Source organism: Phacochoerus africanus, chromosome 11 (assembly GCF_016906955.1).
Source record: "Phacochoerus africanus isolate WHEZ1 chromosome 11, ROS_Pafr_v1, whole genome shotgun sequence".
Lineage (NCBI taxonomy): Eukaryota > Metazoa > Chordata > Mammalia > Artiodactyla > Suidae > Phacochoerus > Phacochoerus africanus.
In genome coordinates this window covers 19465654-19479942 of record NC_062554.1, presented here as the reverse complement: position 1 = coordinate 19479942, position 14289 = coordinate 19465654, and the positions used below count along the sequence as shown (strand labels likewise).

The 14289-nt window shown below is 41.3% G+C and overlaps 1 protein-coding gene across 1 annotated transcript in view; it reads right to left on the bottom strand.

Moving 5' to 3' along the window:
- The window catches only part of CCDC83 (coiled-coil domain containing 83), a 41568-nt gene that overhangs the window by 13777 nt on the left and 13502 nt on the right, over positions 1–14289 (bottom strand). The window contains 3 exon segments of the mRNA XM_047754335.1: positions 2175–2266; positions 10230–10397; positions 12472–12634. Of these exon segments, the coding sequence (XP_047610291.1) occupies positions 2175–2266; positions 10230–10397; positions 12472–12634 (423 nt within the window).

The window sequence follows — 14289 nt, the reverse complement described above, 5'->3', positions numbered from 1 at the left end:
TACTTTAGAGGAAGCAAATGGGAAAAGACTTATTTCATCAGTAGGTTCATAAAATGTAAATTCATTTTAAGTTACTTGGATATTTACAGTTTTACCAGAAGGAATTTTATAGTGGATAATAGATCATAAAAAGTGTCTGTGAGGTACTTTTATATGAATACCAGGCTACAAACTTAGTAACTAAAGGACACAACCAGAAGAAGAGAAATTAAGAAAAATCTTCTGCCTCATAAACACAGACTGAAATAATTTAAAAATATTTTAAGGGTGAATTCGTGTAAGCCTTTAGAATTGGAAGATTTGCAATACATTTTTAAGTCGTGAATTAAACTAAGTGTGAACCTCCATTTCTTTCCTTATACTTTCTTATAATTCAGCTTCAACTAATAAGTCTAAAGTTTACTTGAACATAGAATTTTGTTTGAACAAAAGTAGGAAGTAACTCATAATTGAATTTAGTTGACTGAAGGCTTAATTCACTAACAATGGAGCAGTGTTTTCAGCTTTGGTTAAACATTAGACTCTCCCAGATACTTTGAAAATCCAAAAGCCCAGGCAACATCTCAGGCCAATTATATGCGCATTTCTGTGGGTGGAGACCCAGGACTCACCTTGGTTAAACAAATTTTCAGGTGACTCCAATATGCAGCCCAGGTTGCACAAAAGCAGATTTTAGGAAATTAAATCCATGATAAGATAGCCAGATAAAATGAGGATAATTCATTCATATGTGTGGGTATTCAGCATTATGTAGAGAAAAGAAAATGTATAGTGTAATGATCTGAAAAAGACTTCTTAAATCTCAATTCTGCCACATGCTCTGGGCGAGTCATAGTTTCTCTGTGCCTCTATTCTTATTAGTAAGTCTCTGCCTTATAGTACTGTTGAGAGACTTAAATGTAAAAGGCTAGGAACAGTATTGGGAATAGTCTTCATTATATATTGAAAGTACACCCTGGGAGCATATTTGATATACATAAGCATTTAATCATCTTAACTGTGATCAGATCATTTAATTGTTGATTTCACCATTTAATCATATTCAGTCACAATGGGGTTGAATCGCATGGGCAGACAAAAACCATAGGTTTGTGCTCCATATCCTCTGTATTGGTGTAAATCAGTAAAAATCAGGCACTAGAATAGCAATGCTGAAAGAACAAACAATAGCAACTGAAATTCAGTGAAGAACTTTAGAAAATACCAGACATTTATGACTCTGGAGAAAGAATGTTCCAGCTAAAGAGACAATCCCAGCAGGGGCCTCACTGATTTAGGAGATGGTCTAGAGAAAGGGAAAGGAGGGTGAAAAAGAAAGTTGCAGATATTTGGGGCAAAAACATAAGTTGGAAATGACACCTCAAATTTTTTCATAGCCACAATTTTTAGAGCTGCAGCAATGTAAAGAGTACTCTCTTAGGTTTGGATGTGTCTGAAAGTATTTTTTAGACAAATTATATTTCATCTATAATTCATCCAAAATTTAATAATTTGTCATAGCTATTATGATCACCCTTAGAAATAACTGAGTGTTAATTTACCGAGCTCTTGTTCTTATTCTTTATGCAGTGCTGTGCTACTTAAATCATCTCATTCAATCCTCACACCATTCTTTAAAGGTAAATATTAGTATTGTCTCCTTTTTATAGATGAGAAAACCGAAGCCCCAAAAAGTCAGGTATAAATTCAGTTTATACACCCATTAAGTGGTAGGACTGTGATCTAAGCTACATTGCCTAACTTCAGAACCCAGGTCCCTGACCATTATTATATAACACAAGAAAGAAATGGGGGAAATTTTTATTTTGTCTTTTAAGAAGATTGCAGTACAGAGTGGAAGGGGCTTGGCAGGGCGTGGGTAAAGGGTATTAAGAGGTACAGGCTTCCAATTATAAAATAGATAAGCTATAGGGATGTAATGTACAGCATAAGGAATACAGTCAATCGTATTGGAATCACTGTGTATGGGCACAGGTGGTTGCTAGACTTAGCACGGTGATCATTTCACCATGTATGCAAATATCAAATCACAATGCAGTATACCAGAGACTAACATAATATTGTCCATTAACTATATTTCAGCTGAAATTTTGAAATTCCTGTGTGAGAAGAATAAAATCTACTCTCAGAAAAAAAAAAGAAAGAAAGAAAAGGAAAAGAAAATTGAGGTATACCTCTGTGGCCCATTCCTTCTTTTGGTCCAGTTGCAACAGAGTTTCTCTGATGATTCTCTTTCTAACATCTTCTAGGTTGACGTCATACTGTTCTTTAAAAGGAAAATTAGATGCCTTAAGATTCTGGGTGAAAACTATGGCGTTATAATTTTATTTTCCATGATCCTCACCTCTCCTTTCAATGCATTTTTCCTGAATTTTCAAGGTACATTCTCTCCCCCCCCCCCCCCGCCCCCGCACTTTTTTTGGCTGTGTCCTCATTCCCCACCAGGGATCGCATCTGCACCACAGCAGTGACAACACCAGATTCTTAACCTGCTGCCCCACCACGGAATTCCTCAAGGTACATTCTTAAGCATCGAGTACCTCCAGTTAGAAGAAATGCTCCACAGTTTACTAACATTTTCATGAGAATTAGTTTAAGATATCTCATGAAGATTTATATTTTTAAAGGACTGTCTTTCCAAAGGGAGAATTTTCAACACTTTAGTGCCTATGCACTTTAGTGCCTATGCAGCTGTTTACCCTTCATTATCATACAACTTTTGATGCCACAACACAAATATAAAGGGATTTCATGATCTACTTGAGGAGCATCCTGTACCTCCGACTCCATCTGTCTAAATTTCCACTATTCTTGGCACGCGTCCGGAGTGAGGAGATGAGAGAGGAGGAGATATGCTGTGAAAGTGTGCGTGTTCTGTTGGGCTCAGAGCAAGAAGGGAGAACAGAGACGGAGGAGTGCAGGATTCTCCAACCAGGGATTGAACTCTCCAGATTGTCTTACACCATAAAGGTCAAAATGGAGAGCAAAGGATCATAAAATTGGGGGCCTCAAGAGATGCTGAGAGATTATATAATCAATACTCCTGTTTAAGGAAAGATGTAGTGACAAGAAGGTTCCTTAGAGAGTGGGGAGAAATTAAGCAGCATAAATGAGCCCAGTTTGTTCTTGCTTTTCTTTTCTTTTGCAGCTGCACCCACGGTGTATGGAAGTTCCCGGGCTAGGGACTGAATCTGAGCCGCAGCTGTGGCAACACAGGATCCTTTAACCCACTGTGCCAGGCCAGGGATTGAACTCTCAACACTGCAGTCGGATTCTCAACCCACTGTGCCACAGCGGGAGCTCCCAGTTTGTTCATTTTTTTATTCAACAAATCATCATCAAGCTCTTTTGATGTGCATGACACTATTTAAGGCACTTGGAATATTGCCAGGTAAGGGGGAAAACTCCTGCCTTTAAGGCATGTACATGCTGGTGGGGGCGCCAGTGAGTAATCTTTCAGGAGGTAGTGTGTGTGAAGAAAAACTAGAATTCTCTATTTTCGATAGGGTGCTCAGAGAAAGCGTTTTGGAGGAAGGTAACATCGAAGCAAAGACTGAATGATGTGAGAAACATGCAGCAGGCAGGCTCTGTACCACTGCAGGTCTGAGGATTGTCAGATACTCGTGCTGTATGATTGTCAGATCTCTGTTGTATGTCCCCATTAGATGCTCTGTATTTATAACATCTGAAGGATAATTACTTGGAAGTCAGAAAGTATCTTCCCATACAAATGATGTCTACAAGTGTGGTTGCTAGATTTCTGGACAGGTCCACAGACCCCCGTCTAACTTAATCTGTAATGAAACAGGAGTATTGCACTACTACTGTGGAATAGAACTGCCGTTTAAGACATTGTTCCAAAGGGAAAATTTTCTTTAGAGACCATGTCAGCCAAAGCAGGAATCTCAAGGATCTTAGGCTACAGGGAAGGAGATCTGCAGACCTGGTCTCTCAACAGTTTGGAGCAAATAAAGCCTCTGGCAGGGGGACCAGGGAGCTAGGCAGGAGGCCCTTAGCCCTCATTTACTTTGTACTGGCATAACTGCATCCCCTCTTCAAGGAAAACTCTGAAGCAGAGTGTAAAATCTTCTCTTCCACATCTTTCTATGACTGCAGACCCAGGGACACAACAGATACTGAAAAATATCCCGAAGAACGTGAAAGTCAGCAAATGACAAGTCTTTGGCAGGCGATGACCTGAGGCTCCAGCGCCAAGGTAGAAGCAGCGACCGATGGCAACTTTGGTGAGGAGGGCAAGGGGGGGGTAAAAGGAGGGAAGGGGAGAGCCCTCCCCTGCTGTGGAGTGGCCAGAAGAGGGGCCGGGACCCATCTGTTCCCACCACTAACAGAGTTGGAAGGAGAATGGCTGCGGTTTATAAACAAGAGTTTCTTAGGTCTGGGGTCTGGTCTGATCTGATATCTGGAAAATAGAAAATGAACCTCTTCATTACTCTAACCTACACATGCCTATATATATAGAACCAGTATTTTTCTTACTCTCATTTGAAGTAATTGAATGTTTTAATCATTCCAATCTCGTTTCTTTTTTCTTTTTGATTTTTAGGGCCGCACCTGTGACATATGCAAATTCCCCAGGCTAGAGGTTGAATCAGAGCTGCAGCTGCTGGCCTATGCTACAACCACAGCAATGTGGGATCTGAGCCGCATCTGCGACCTACACTGAAGCTCACGGCAATGCCAGATCTTTAAGCCACTGAGCAAGGCGAGGGATCAAACCCTCATCTCACGGACACTATGTTGAGTTCTTAACCTGCTGACCCACAACGGGAACCCCAATCGCATTTCTGGTGGAATTTTTTTTTTTTTTTTTCAATTTAAAACCTAGTCCACTAGGCTAATGCTGGGCATTTATTTGAAATTTCTACCCCACAAAAACACAAAAATCAATCTAAAAGTTGCAGTGCATCAGGGGCTGTAATGGATTTTACATTCTTAGCATCTGATACAAACTAAAGCTTGGTAACATTAAATATTAACGCTTTGCTATAAATCATAAAAAATACATGACCAAATATGCTCTGACTGAAGTTGTCTCTGTTGCCATATTAATACTGAAAAAGCAACAATAACATCCAACTCTGTTCTGAATTTCATATGAAACTCTACGGACTATTTTTCTTCTTAAAAGCAGAGAAGCTGGCATATAGTAGGATGTGAAAACCTCCTTGTTATCCTTTGAAATTCAGATGATGCTTTAGGTAACAACTATTAACCACACCTTTGTGAATATTGCAGAGAAACTGAGAGTATGTGAAAGTATCAATCCCAGAAGAGTGTGGGACACTGCCATTGGGAGCTGGGGAGATTGCGACTTTGTGCCTTTAGATTCTTGGCTGCTCAGATGGTTTACTGTGGTCACTTCTCAGAAGCTGACCGCAAACCACGCTGGCCAAAGCTTGCTTTGCATTGTTCTCCTTTCCTTGCTGTGTCTGAGTGCTTCAGTTTACTCCTCCACAGCTTTTTGAGAGTTTGTTGCTCACTCTGCACACACTTTGATGTCACACCACTTTACTGGGCTCATCCTCTCCTGTGCCGGCGGCTTCCTTTTAGCCCCTTCCGGAGAACACTGAGTAGGGGCAGGTGGCAGTACTGGCCGTGGAGCAGTTTCTTCAGGCACAGTGTGTTAAGGGCCATCCCTACTTCCCTACGTCATGGAGCTGGGAGGGCCACTTGAAGCTTGCGGGATTGGGTCTGACACACCTGGGTTCAAATCCCATTTCCACGACTTGCTAAATTGTGAGTTTGGTTAAGGCTGTTAATTTCTCCGGGCCTCTCTTTCCTCATCTTTAAACTGGGCACAATGGTCTCTAAATCAGAGGAGCTTGCAGGAGTTAGAGGCGATGCTGTGCAGACAAGCAGGTGCTGGGAGGGTGAGTTCTCTTGGACATCACTGAAGTCCTCGTTCTACAGGCGAGGACACTAGCATTCCAAGGAGTGGGCTTGAACCCGAGACTTTTAACTTACTATCAGCGTAGGAAGAACTTTTAGGGATCTAGGTCCTGTGCACCTGGTCAAGGACAAAAGTAAAAAACTCTCTGTGACTCTAATATCCAATGATTTGTTTATTTATTTAGGTCTTTTTGCCTTTTCTAGGGCCGCTCCCGTGGCATATGGAGGTTCCCAGGCCAGGGGTCCAATGGAAGCTGTAGCCGCTGGCCTCAGCCACAGACACACGGGATCTGAGCCACATCTGCGACCTACACCACAGCTCACAGCAATGCCAGATCCTTAACCCACTGAGCAAGGCCACGGATTGAACCCACATCCTCATGGATGCTAGTCGTGTTCGTTAACCGCTGAGCCACGATGGGAACTCCAATAATTGAAATTTGAAGCTTCATTCCAAGTTAGGGCTGTTCCCTCCCTAGCCTTACCTATTACTGTTCCCTCTGATGTGAGCTTCCCTGCCTCCTCCTTCAGGGCTGACAGGGAACATGGAAAGGGACAGGAAAGCACTTGCTTGCTGGGTGCTCTCTCAGGCTAATGTCACATTTTCTAGGTCCAGCTGGCAGTTAAGATTGATTCTTCTCTCAAGGGGGTGTTTACAGGTTCTTCAGAGGATCACCTTCCCCATGGCCAGTTACATTTCACCCGCATGCTCTCGGCGCAGGGGACGTCCTGTCGAGGGAGGCTGGCTAATGACTTTTCCTCTGGCCTCTGGCTCTCAGTCTCTGCCTCCCTTCATTTATAGGCTCCACTTTCTCTGCTGGGCACCATCACCCTTCTCCTTAGCCCTCAGGCAAGAGTTAACGGGACCTCATACCAGCTCACTCCACGACAGGCCCACAGGAAACTCTCCTTCACTTTTTGCCACAACAAACTCGGGTAGTGCAGGCTGCTACAGACCGAATGTCTGGGAACCCGCCAAATGCAAACCTAATCCCCAACGTATGGTATCTGGGAGGTTATTAGGTCAGGAGGGTGGACCACTCCTGACTGGGATTAGTGCCTTTTAAATAGACACCTCGGTCCTCCTTTGCCCCTTCCACCACGTGAGGTTTCAGCAAAATGGCAGCTCTCTCACCAGACACCAAATCTGTCGAAATCTTGCTCTTGAACTTCCCAGCCTCCAGAACGGTAAGAAAGAAATGTTTGTTATTTATAAGCCACCCAGTATATGGCATTGTGCTGTTGTAACCCAAATGGACCAAGATGCAGGCCTGGCCCAGGCAGCAGTTACCTACCTTTTCTTTGCCCTGCTGTCAGAACAGGCAGCTGGTCAGCCACTTATCCATTGGGTTTTTCAGGGATGGGTCATAAACTAGATCTCAGTGTCCCCCAAACTGCAGGGGACACATGTGGAACAATCTGAGGAGCGTCCTTAAAGACCTTCCATCTTGAGATGAAGGAGGAATTACCCTTCACAGGCCCCTTTGGGGGAAAGTGTAGAACTTATAGCACATGACAAGCTCATTCCCAAAATGGTCCCCTCATTTCTAATGGTTTTTTTGTAGCACCCCTGCCCCCAACTTCTTACATAGATGGGAATTCAGTGGTTGAAAGTGTGAAACCAGTTTTCTGCCTTATCATTTTGGAAGTAGGCATCTCCCTTTACTTTGAAAGGTTATATCTGTTATATAGATGCCCTGATTTAAACTGGGACTAAAAAAGTTTCATTTTAATATCCCATTTCATTGATAATAAAACGCTTTCATCTAAAATACTGGTTCCATGCCATTAAAGAGGCCTAGCTAACACAAATTCCAGGATCATGGTGTGGGAAGAGAATTCCAAAGGAGTCATGGAATAAGGAGGGAGGTGGGAGAAAAAGTGGGGGATGGTGGTCGTAAGACTTCAGATAAGGTGATGCTGGAGCTCTGCTCATATTCATTGTGTCCAATTAGTGCCCCCCCCCCGCCCCCCAGAATGCTTAAATCATCCCAAAGTGGAGTAGCTGCTGCATAGTTAGGAGAACTGCCTAAAACTAATGGCAAATAAGATAAGCTCATAACAGCCGTTTTCCTATGACTCTTAAAATTGGCTATAACTAAAGTTCATCCAGCATATAAATGTTATTATGATCACCCCAAAGTTGGATACTACAGCATGAAAATTTTAAACTCAAAGAAATCATTCAGATTTCTAATCAGAATAATGGGTTAAGTTTGTATAAGATCAGTCCTACTTTAAAAATATAAAGAAACCCGGGAAAATTTATTTAAAAATTTTACACGTACTAGAACAGTAACAATTTTAAAAGTATGGTACTGTTGCACAAATACATAGATCAATGGAACAGAATAGAAAATACAGAAAGAGATCCAAATACATGTGGGAAATGAAAATATGATTAAGTCAGCATTTTAGATCAGTAGGGTAAAAATGGATTATTTGGGACAACTACACAATCATCTGGCAAAAAATAAAGTTGGTTTCCTACCTCACAAAATCAGAGATTTAAATATAAAAATGAAGCCAAAAAAAATCTAGAAGAAAATATTAGAGGATGTATTCATAATCTCAGAAATCATAAAATCAAAGACTGATAAATTGGGCACTATAAAACTATAAAATTCCCTTATACAAAACACAGCACAAACAAAAGACTAATGACAAACAAGAAAAATATTTGCACATTATATCACAGCACAATTAAAGAGCTCATTTCCTTGAAATGTAAATGTAGAATGTTTTTCTACAACACAGTGGAAAAATGGGCCAAGATGTGAAAAGACAGGAAAGTCGTATGGTTTTTGAACTTGCGAAAAGATGGTCGCTGTCACTTACAGTAAGAGAAATGGAAAATTAAAGCTACAGGGAGATACGGTTTTCTACCTATAAGACTAGCAAAGAACAAAAAGTTGGGTCACATCCCCTGTTGTTGAAGATGTGGGAGAACAGAAATCCTCATCATACCAGCAGGAATAGACCTGGTACAACCTTTGTGGATGGCCAGGCCTATCAAAATGACAGTAAATGATACTTTTTCCTTTAGAGATACACATACACTGAATTACATACCTGCAAGGACACTCCTCACCATAAAATGAGATCGTGTAAGGATAGTCATTGCAGCATTATTTGTAATGGCAAAAGACAAGTTAAAAAAATTACAGTACAACAAAACAAAGTAGCCTTTGGGAGAACAAGGAAGTATTGATATGTACTACCCATATTGTTACATGAAAGAGCCAGTGAAAAATTGCATCTACAGCATACCGTTTGTGACAAAAAGGTACACACTGAACACACACAGAATCTTTCTGAAAGGTTACACAAAGAATTAGCAATAGTGGTTTCATCCAGAGAGAGGATCTGAGTGGCTGGAGGACTGGCTGGTGGGAGAGTGCCACGCTTACTTTCTTCTTTTGAGGAGGAAAACCTTTTGAAAAATTGTAACTCCAACTCCAGACTGGGGCCAAATTTATACTACCATTGTGGTGCAGAGGCCCTGAGCTGAGAAGCTTATATAAAAATTGGTCCAGAAGCAGAGCAACTGGACAGAGCCTCAGAAAGGACAGTGGGAACAACCCCGCATGAACCCTTCCTCCACAACAAAGAGCACCCGCACCGGCTGGGCTCAGAACTGCCATCCACCCACAGTGCTCCTTCAGATTTGTGCCATTTGGTCTATCCTATGACTTCCTTGTCTCCAGGTCTCTGGTGTTCTTTTAAGCCACGATGCTCAACCTTGGTGACAGATGGGTGGCCTCATGGTTTGCAGATCTGGTCCTGGTAAGTTTCACTATGCCTGATGCCATCCTGCTCCATACGCTCTTTACTTCCTGTCTCACATTTGTTCTCCAATTTTTCCTGACTACAATTTAGCATTTACTTGGCCATTTTTCTGTAATGATTCTGGTGGTCCAGCCAGGCTAGGTTGCCTTAATTTGTGTCAGGTGAATTTCTTCTCTAATATAATCCCCTCCCAGGATCCCCCATCTTGGTGGAACTGGCCCAGACCCAGATGTGGGAATGCACAGACACTACCCACCAAACAAAGATTCTTTCTCAAAGCCAGTCACGGGGTTTCTCCACTCAGTGGCACACCCACCCCTTTACTGCCCTTCTCAGTTTCACAGGAGGTCTGGGAGAGTTTCTTTCCTTCTTTCCTCCACCACATCCTTAGGCTGTAGGGCTTGTGCCGACAGCAGAGAGGAATAGGTGATTCAGGGGGAACCCATTTTTTCCTGTCCACCTAGAGATCGTCTGCCCCCTAGAGATTTTTTCTTTTTTTTTGAAACCCAACCAATTTTGTTGCAACTGACCTGACATTTTCTCAGCATTCTCTTTAACTCTATTGATGTCGTCTTGCAAGGAGATAATGAGTTTAGCCTGCTGTTCACTCCCTACATTCTTGTACTGCTCCCAATATTCCTTCTCACTGAGTTTCTCAAGAAATAGTTTCTCAGCATTATTTATCTGAATGTGCATATCTGTTGAGAGAAAAGCAAGGCATTGTGTTGTTTCTATTGTCCTTGTAGCCATTTTATGTTGCAATCTGATTTTATGAAGTTAAGGTCTGATTAAAATACCACCTCATAAAAATTGTTTTATATCTACAATTCAGGGATATATAAACCCTTCAAACTATTGTTTATCTACCCCTCATGCTTCAAAATCTAAGTAAAACTAAACTTCCAATTATGAAGTGTGTGGCTTTGGGCTGTGACTGAGAGTTCTAACATGCAGTTAACCTATATGCCTAGGGACCTACAAGTGTCAACTATTCTTGTGATAGCTTGGTACAATATATTATATCACATATACCTTTTATTAGTAAATCATCATTTTTTCTGGTCATTATGTTCTGGCAAAGTGATTTCAACTTACATCCTTGCAGTCCTTGGTGACCGTTTTTGTAAGTTGTTTGATTCTGTCATCTAACGTGCAACTGCACTTCCTTTGTGTGAGATGAGAGTGTGTGATAATCGTTAACAGCCGGTCTTCACTGCCCCCACATAGTAGGACTTCAGAATGAAAGATCAGTTCCTCGGTTAAATATATGCAAATAGGGAGCCCTCTCAACCACATACACTTTCAGTTTGCCCTGAGGTGCTTGCCACACGTGATATTCTACTCAGTCTTTAGGCTGAGCATCATGCTGCTGATTTTGGAAAAGGAAGCATTCCAGAAAGCCGGGCACAATGAATTTAACAGCTATTTGGCTCACTCCTGTGCACCATCTTGTTTCAAAGCTCCTTGAGGGCAAGACCACATTTTATTCATCTCCGTCAACCCAGAACTTAGCATGGAATCTGGCAATTAGTCAGTGCTCAATAAATGTTTATGGAATGACTGAAGCCTTCCACTCAGGTCAGAGGGATATTCTTCAGTCCAAAGGTCCAGAAAGACCCCAGACATGCCTTTTCCCAAAGATTGTAAATAGGATATTGTTAAATCCCTTAATAAATGGCACTTGTGATTGTCATTAAACAATTAGTAATGCTATACCCCAGATGAACAACTGTCCTCCAGGGGGCGCCACTGCTGCCCGTCTTGTTCCTGCACCGTGGTCAGTCTTTGTGGGAGGTTGGTTGATGTCATTGAAGATTTTGAAAGAGAGGTGGGTGTCTGACGGCTGTTCTACATTCCCAGAACCCCCCTCTCCCTTTCCTTCTAGTAACACACTGCTCCTATCCCTTGTCAGATAAGTAGACCAATTACAGTTACCCTGTCTCCTGGCCATAGGGATTGGTCCAGGGCTGAGCAAGGAACATACTCAGAGCCCTTCCCTAGAAATATTTGCACTGAAACTGGTGAAAAATACCTCTTTTGTTTCCACTTTGAGTTATAAGGATGTACGATCAGAGGTGTCTGTGGTCAGAGACGGTATTTATAGAGGTTCTGATAAAAGTTTTAGAAAACTGAGCGGCAAGTTTAGGGTAAAAGGATAGATTTTTTTTTTTTTAATACATGTGTCAGAACTGTATAACTTACCCCTAAGACTCTGGTTTTCCCTAAGCACTTGACAAAAGTCTGGCCCGGGTCTTTTGTCTTCTGTACCAGCATCATTTCTATCCATGTCCTACACACTTCCCCTTTTCCAACTCTGATCCCTCTTTCCCCATTTAATTAGGGAGCTTAGCTCCCTTAGAGATATTGTGGGGTGGGGGAAAGGGAGAGTCACAGTTATATACACCTTACCGTTCCCAAGGCTGAACTGAGGCCAAAGCCAGTGAAGACACCAAACAAGAGAATTTCCCTCCCAAAAGAACAAATCTCCACCACAAGGAGTTCAGGGTGGTACCTAACAGGATCTTGTTTTCTTCCGTCTTTGTTTCTGATCACTCTCCTTACGCCTTCTCCTCACCTGGCTTCGGTATCTCCGCTCACTTTGTCATTTCCCTCTCCTGTCCACTTACCTATGTGTGTTTGTGGTTGTGGGGGTAATGATGTCATCTGAAACATGTTCACAGCATTTTGAACATATTCAGAGACAAAAGCATGAATACATTCAAGAAATAACGTGATACAGCTTTACGGTAATTTGCTAAGTTCCTAAATCACCTTTTAAGTTTTGTTCCTGGTCTCTTTCGAATTTCCATTTTTCCTTCATTGCTCTTTCAACTTCCTCCCTTGTTACAACTGTTGATCCCTCTGACTTATCTTCACTCAGTTCCTTTAGCAGGTTCCGTATGTGCCAAGTCTGTTCATCCTTTAAGCGTTTATTCTGTCATGAATAACAACAGTAGTTAACCACATCTGCTGAAGTATTTACGTTGATATCCCTCGAAACAGAGTCATGCATGGAGGCTTGCAAAGTGAGAAAGAAATATTTAAAAAGTAAGTTCTACAATAATATCTCTAAAGAACATAGGGAATATAGATGACTCAAAATAAGATTAAACCCATCAAAACAGTAATCATTGAAGAGAAGGTTACATTTTAAAACCCGTGTTATTAATCTGCTAGTCTATCACCATATCCTAGGATCAATGAGCATGGAAATTACACTTCTTCAATCTCCCACAAGCACCATAATTTTCTAGGAAACATCATTCATTTAGTCAATATTTACGGAGCATCTACCATTGCCAGGTAGTCTTCTAGACACTAGGAATAGGTCCGTGGACAAAATAGACAAGAAGCACTGCTCTTGTGGAATTTATATTACACTTTGCTTTTCTCACAAATGACCCTAATTCTCTTCTTTGGGGTGATGGTACTTAGCATTCTAACATTCCATTCTGACTACCCACAGAGGAATAGACTGTATTCCTCCTGTGAATATCCCATCTATGTTTCCAAGTTTCTTTTTTTTTTTTCTTTGGCTTTTGTCTTTTTAGGGCCGCACCTGCGGCATATGGAGTTTCCCATGCTAGGGGTCTAATCGGAGCTGCAGCTGCAGGCCTATGCCACAGCCATAGCAAGGCAGGATCTGAGCCCTGTCTGCGACCTACATCACAGCTCACAGCAACGCCAGATCCTTAACCCACTGAGCAAGGCCAGGGATAGAACCCATAACCTCATGGTTCCTAGTCGGATTCATTTCCATTGCACCAAGATGGGAACTCCATGTTTCCAAGTTTCTTAATCAATGTGGAGTTTATTCTTGCCCCTGCTAGCCTGTTATGTATAAATAGAGATATTTTAGTTTGTGTGAAATTAATACATTTTCCTTGTAATTTTCTTAGACTACCTTTAAATTTTAATTCTCTGCTGGTGTCTCTCCTTCAATGTCTTAAACCTAATAAAATGGATATACTTAAAACATTCTAATACTTCTTTTAAAAGTTACTTATTTTTTTCTGTAACTTAGCATTTTCTTTACCATAGATTTTCCAACATTTTGTCTCTGATATTCATGTCTTTAAGAGTATTTTCTGTCCCAAAATTGATTCCCTGGGCCATTGCTTCTCAAACTTCAATGTGTATACTAAGCACTTGAGGACCTTGTTAGAATGCAGATTCTGGTTCGGTAAGCTTGGTGTGAAGCCTGTAATTCTGCACTTCTCATAAGCTTCAGCTGATGCCATGCCTGCTTGCCCACAACCCACAACTTGGGGAGCAAATTTCTTTCAGGTAATCTAGATAACTGTGATTTATTGATAGTGCTACAGTCTACTTGAATGCAGTAATTTAATACTTAATCCAACAAGCTTTAAATTTGAGGGGGTGAAAATTCTGATTTATTAAAATTAACAAACTAGGCAATTGCTTAATAAACTCCTCAACAGGATTTTAAAGTAACCCTAATGCTCTTTAATTTATTCCACAGAGTTTTATGACATGATTGTCATTTTAATGCATTAGAATTTTAATTTAAAACTTTGACAAACTGAACAAAAGCAACAGACAATTAACTTTATGATGATAAGTATTGAT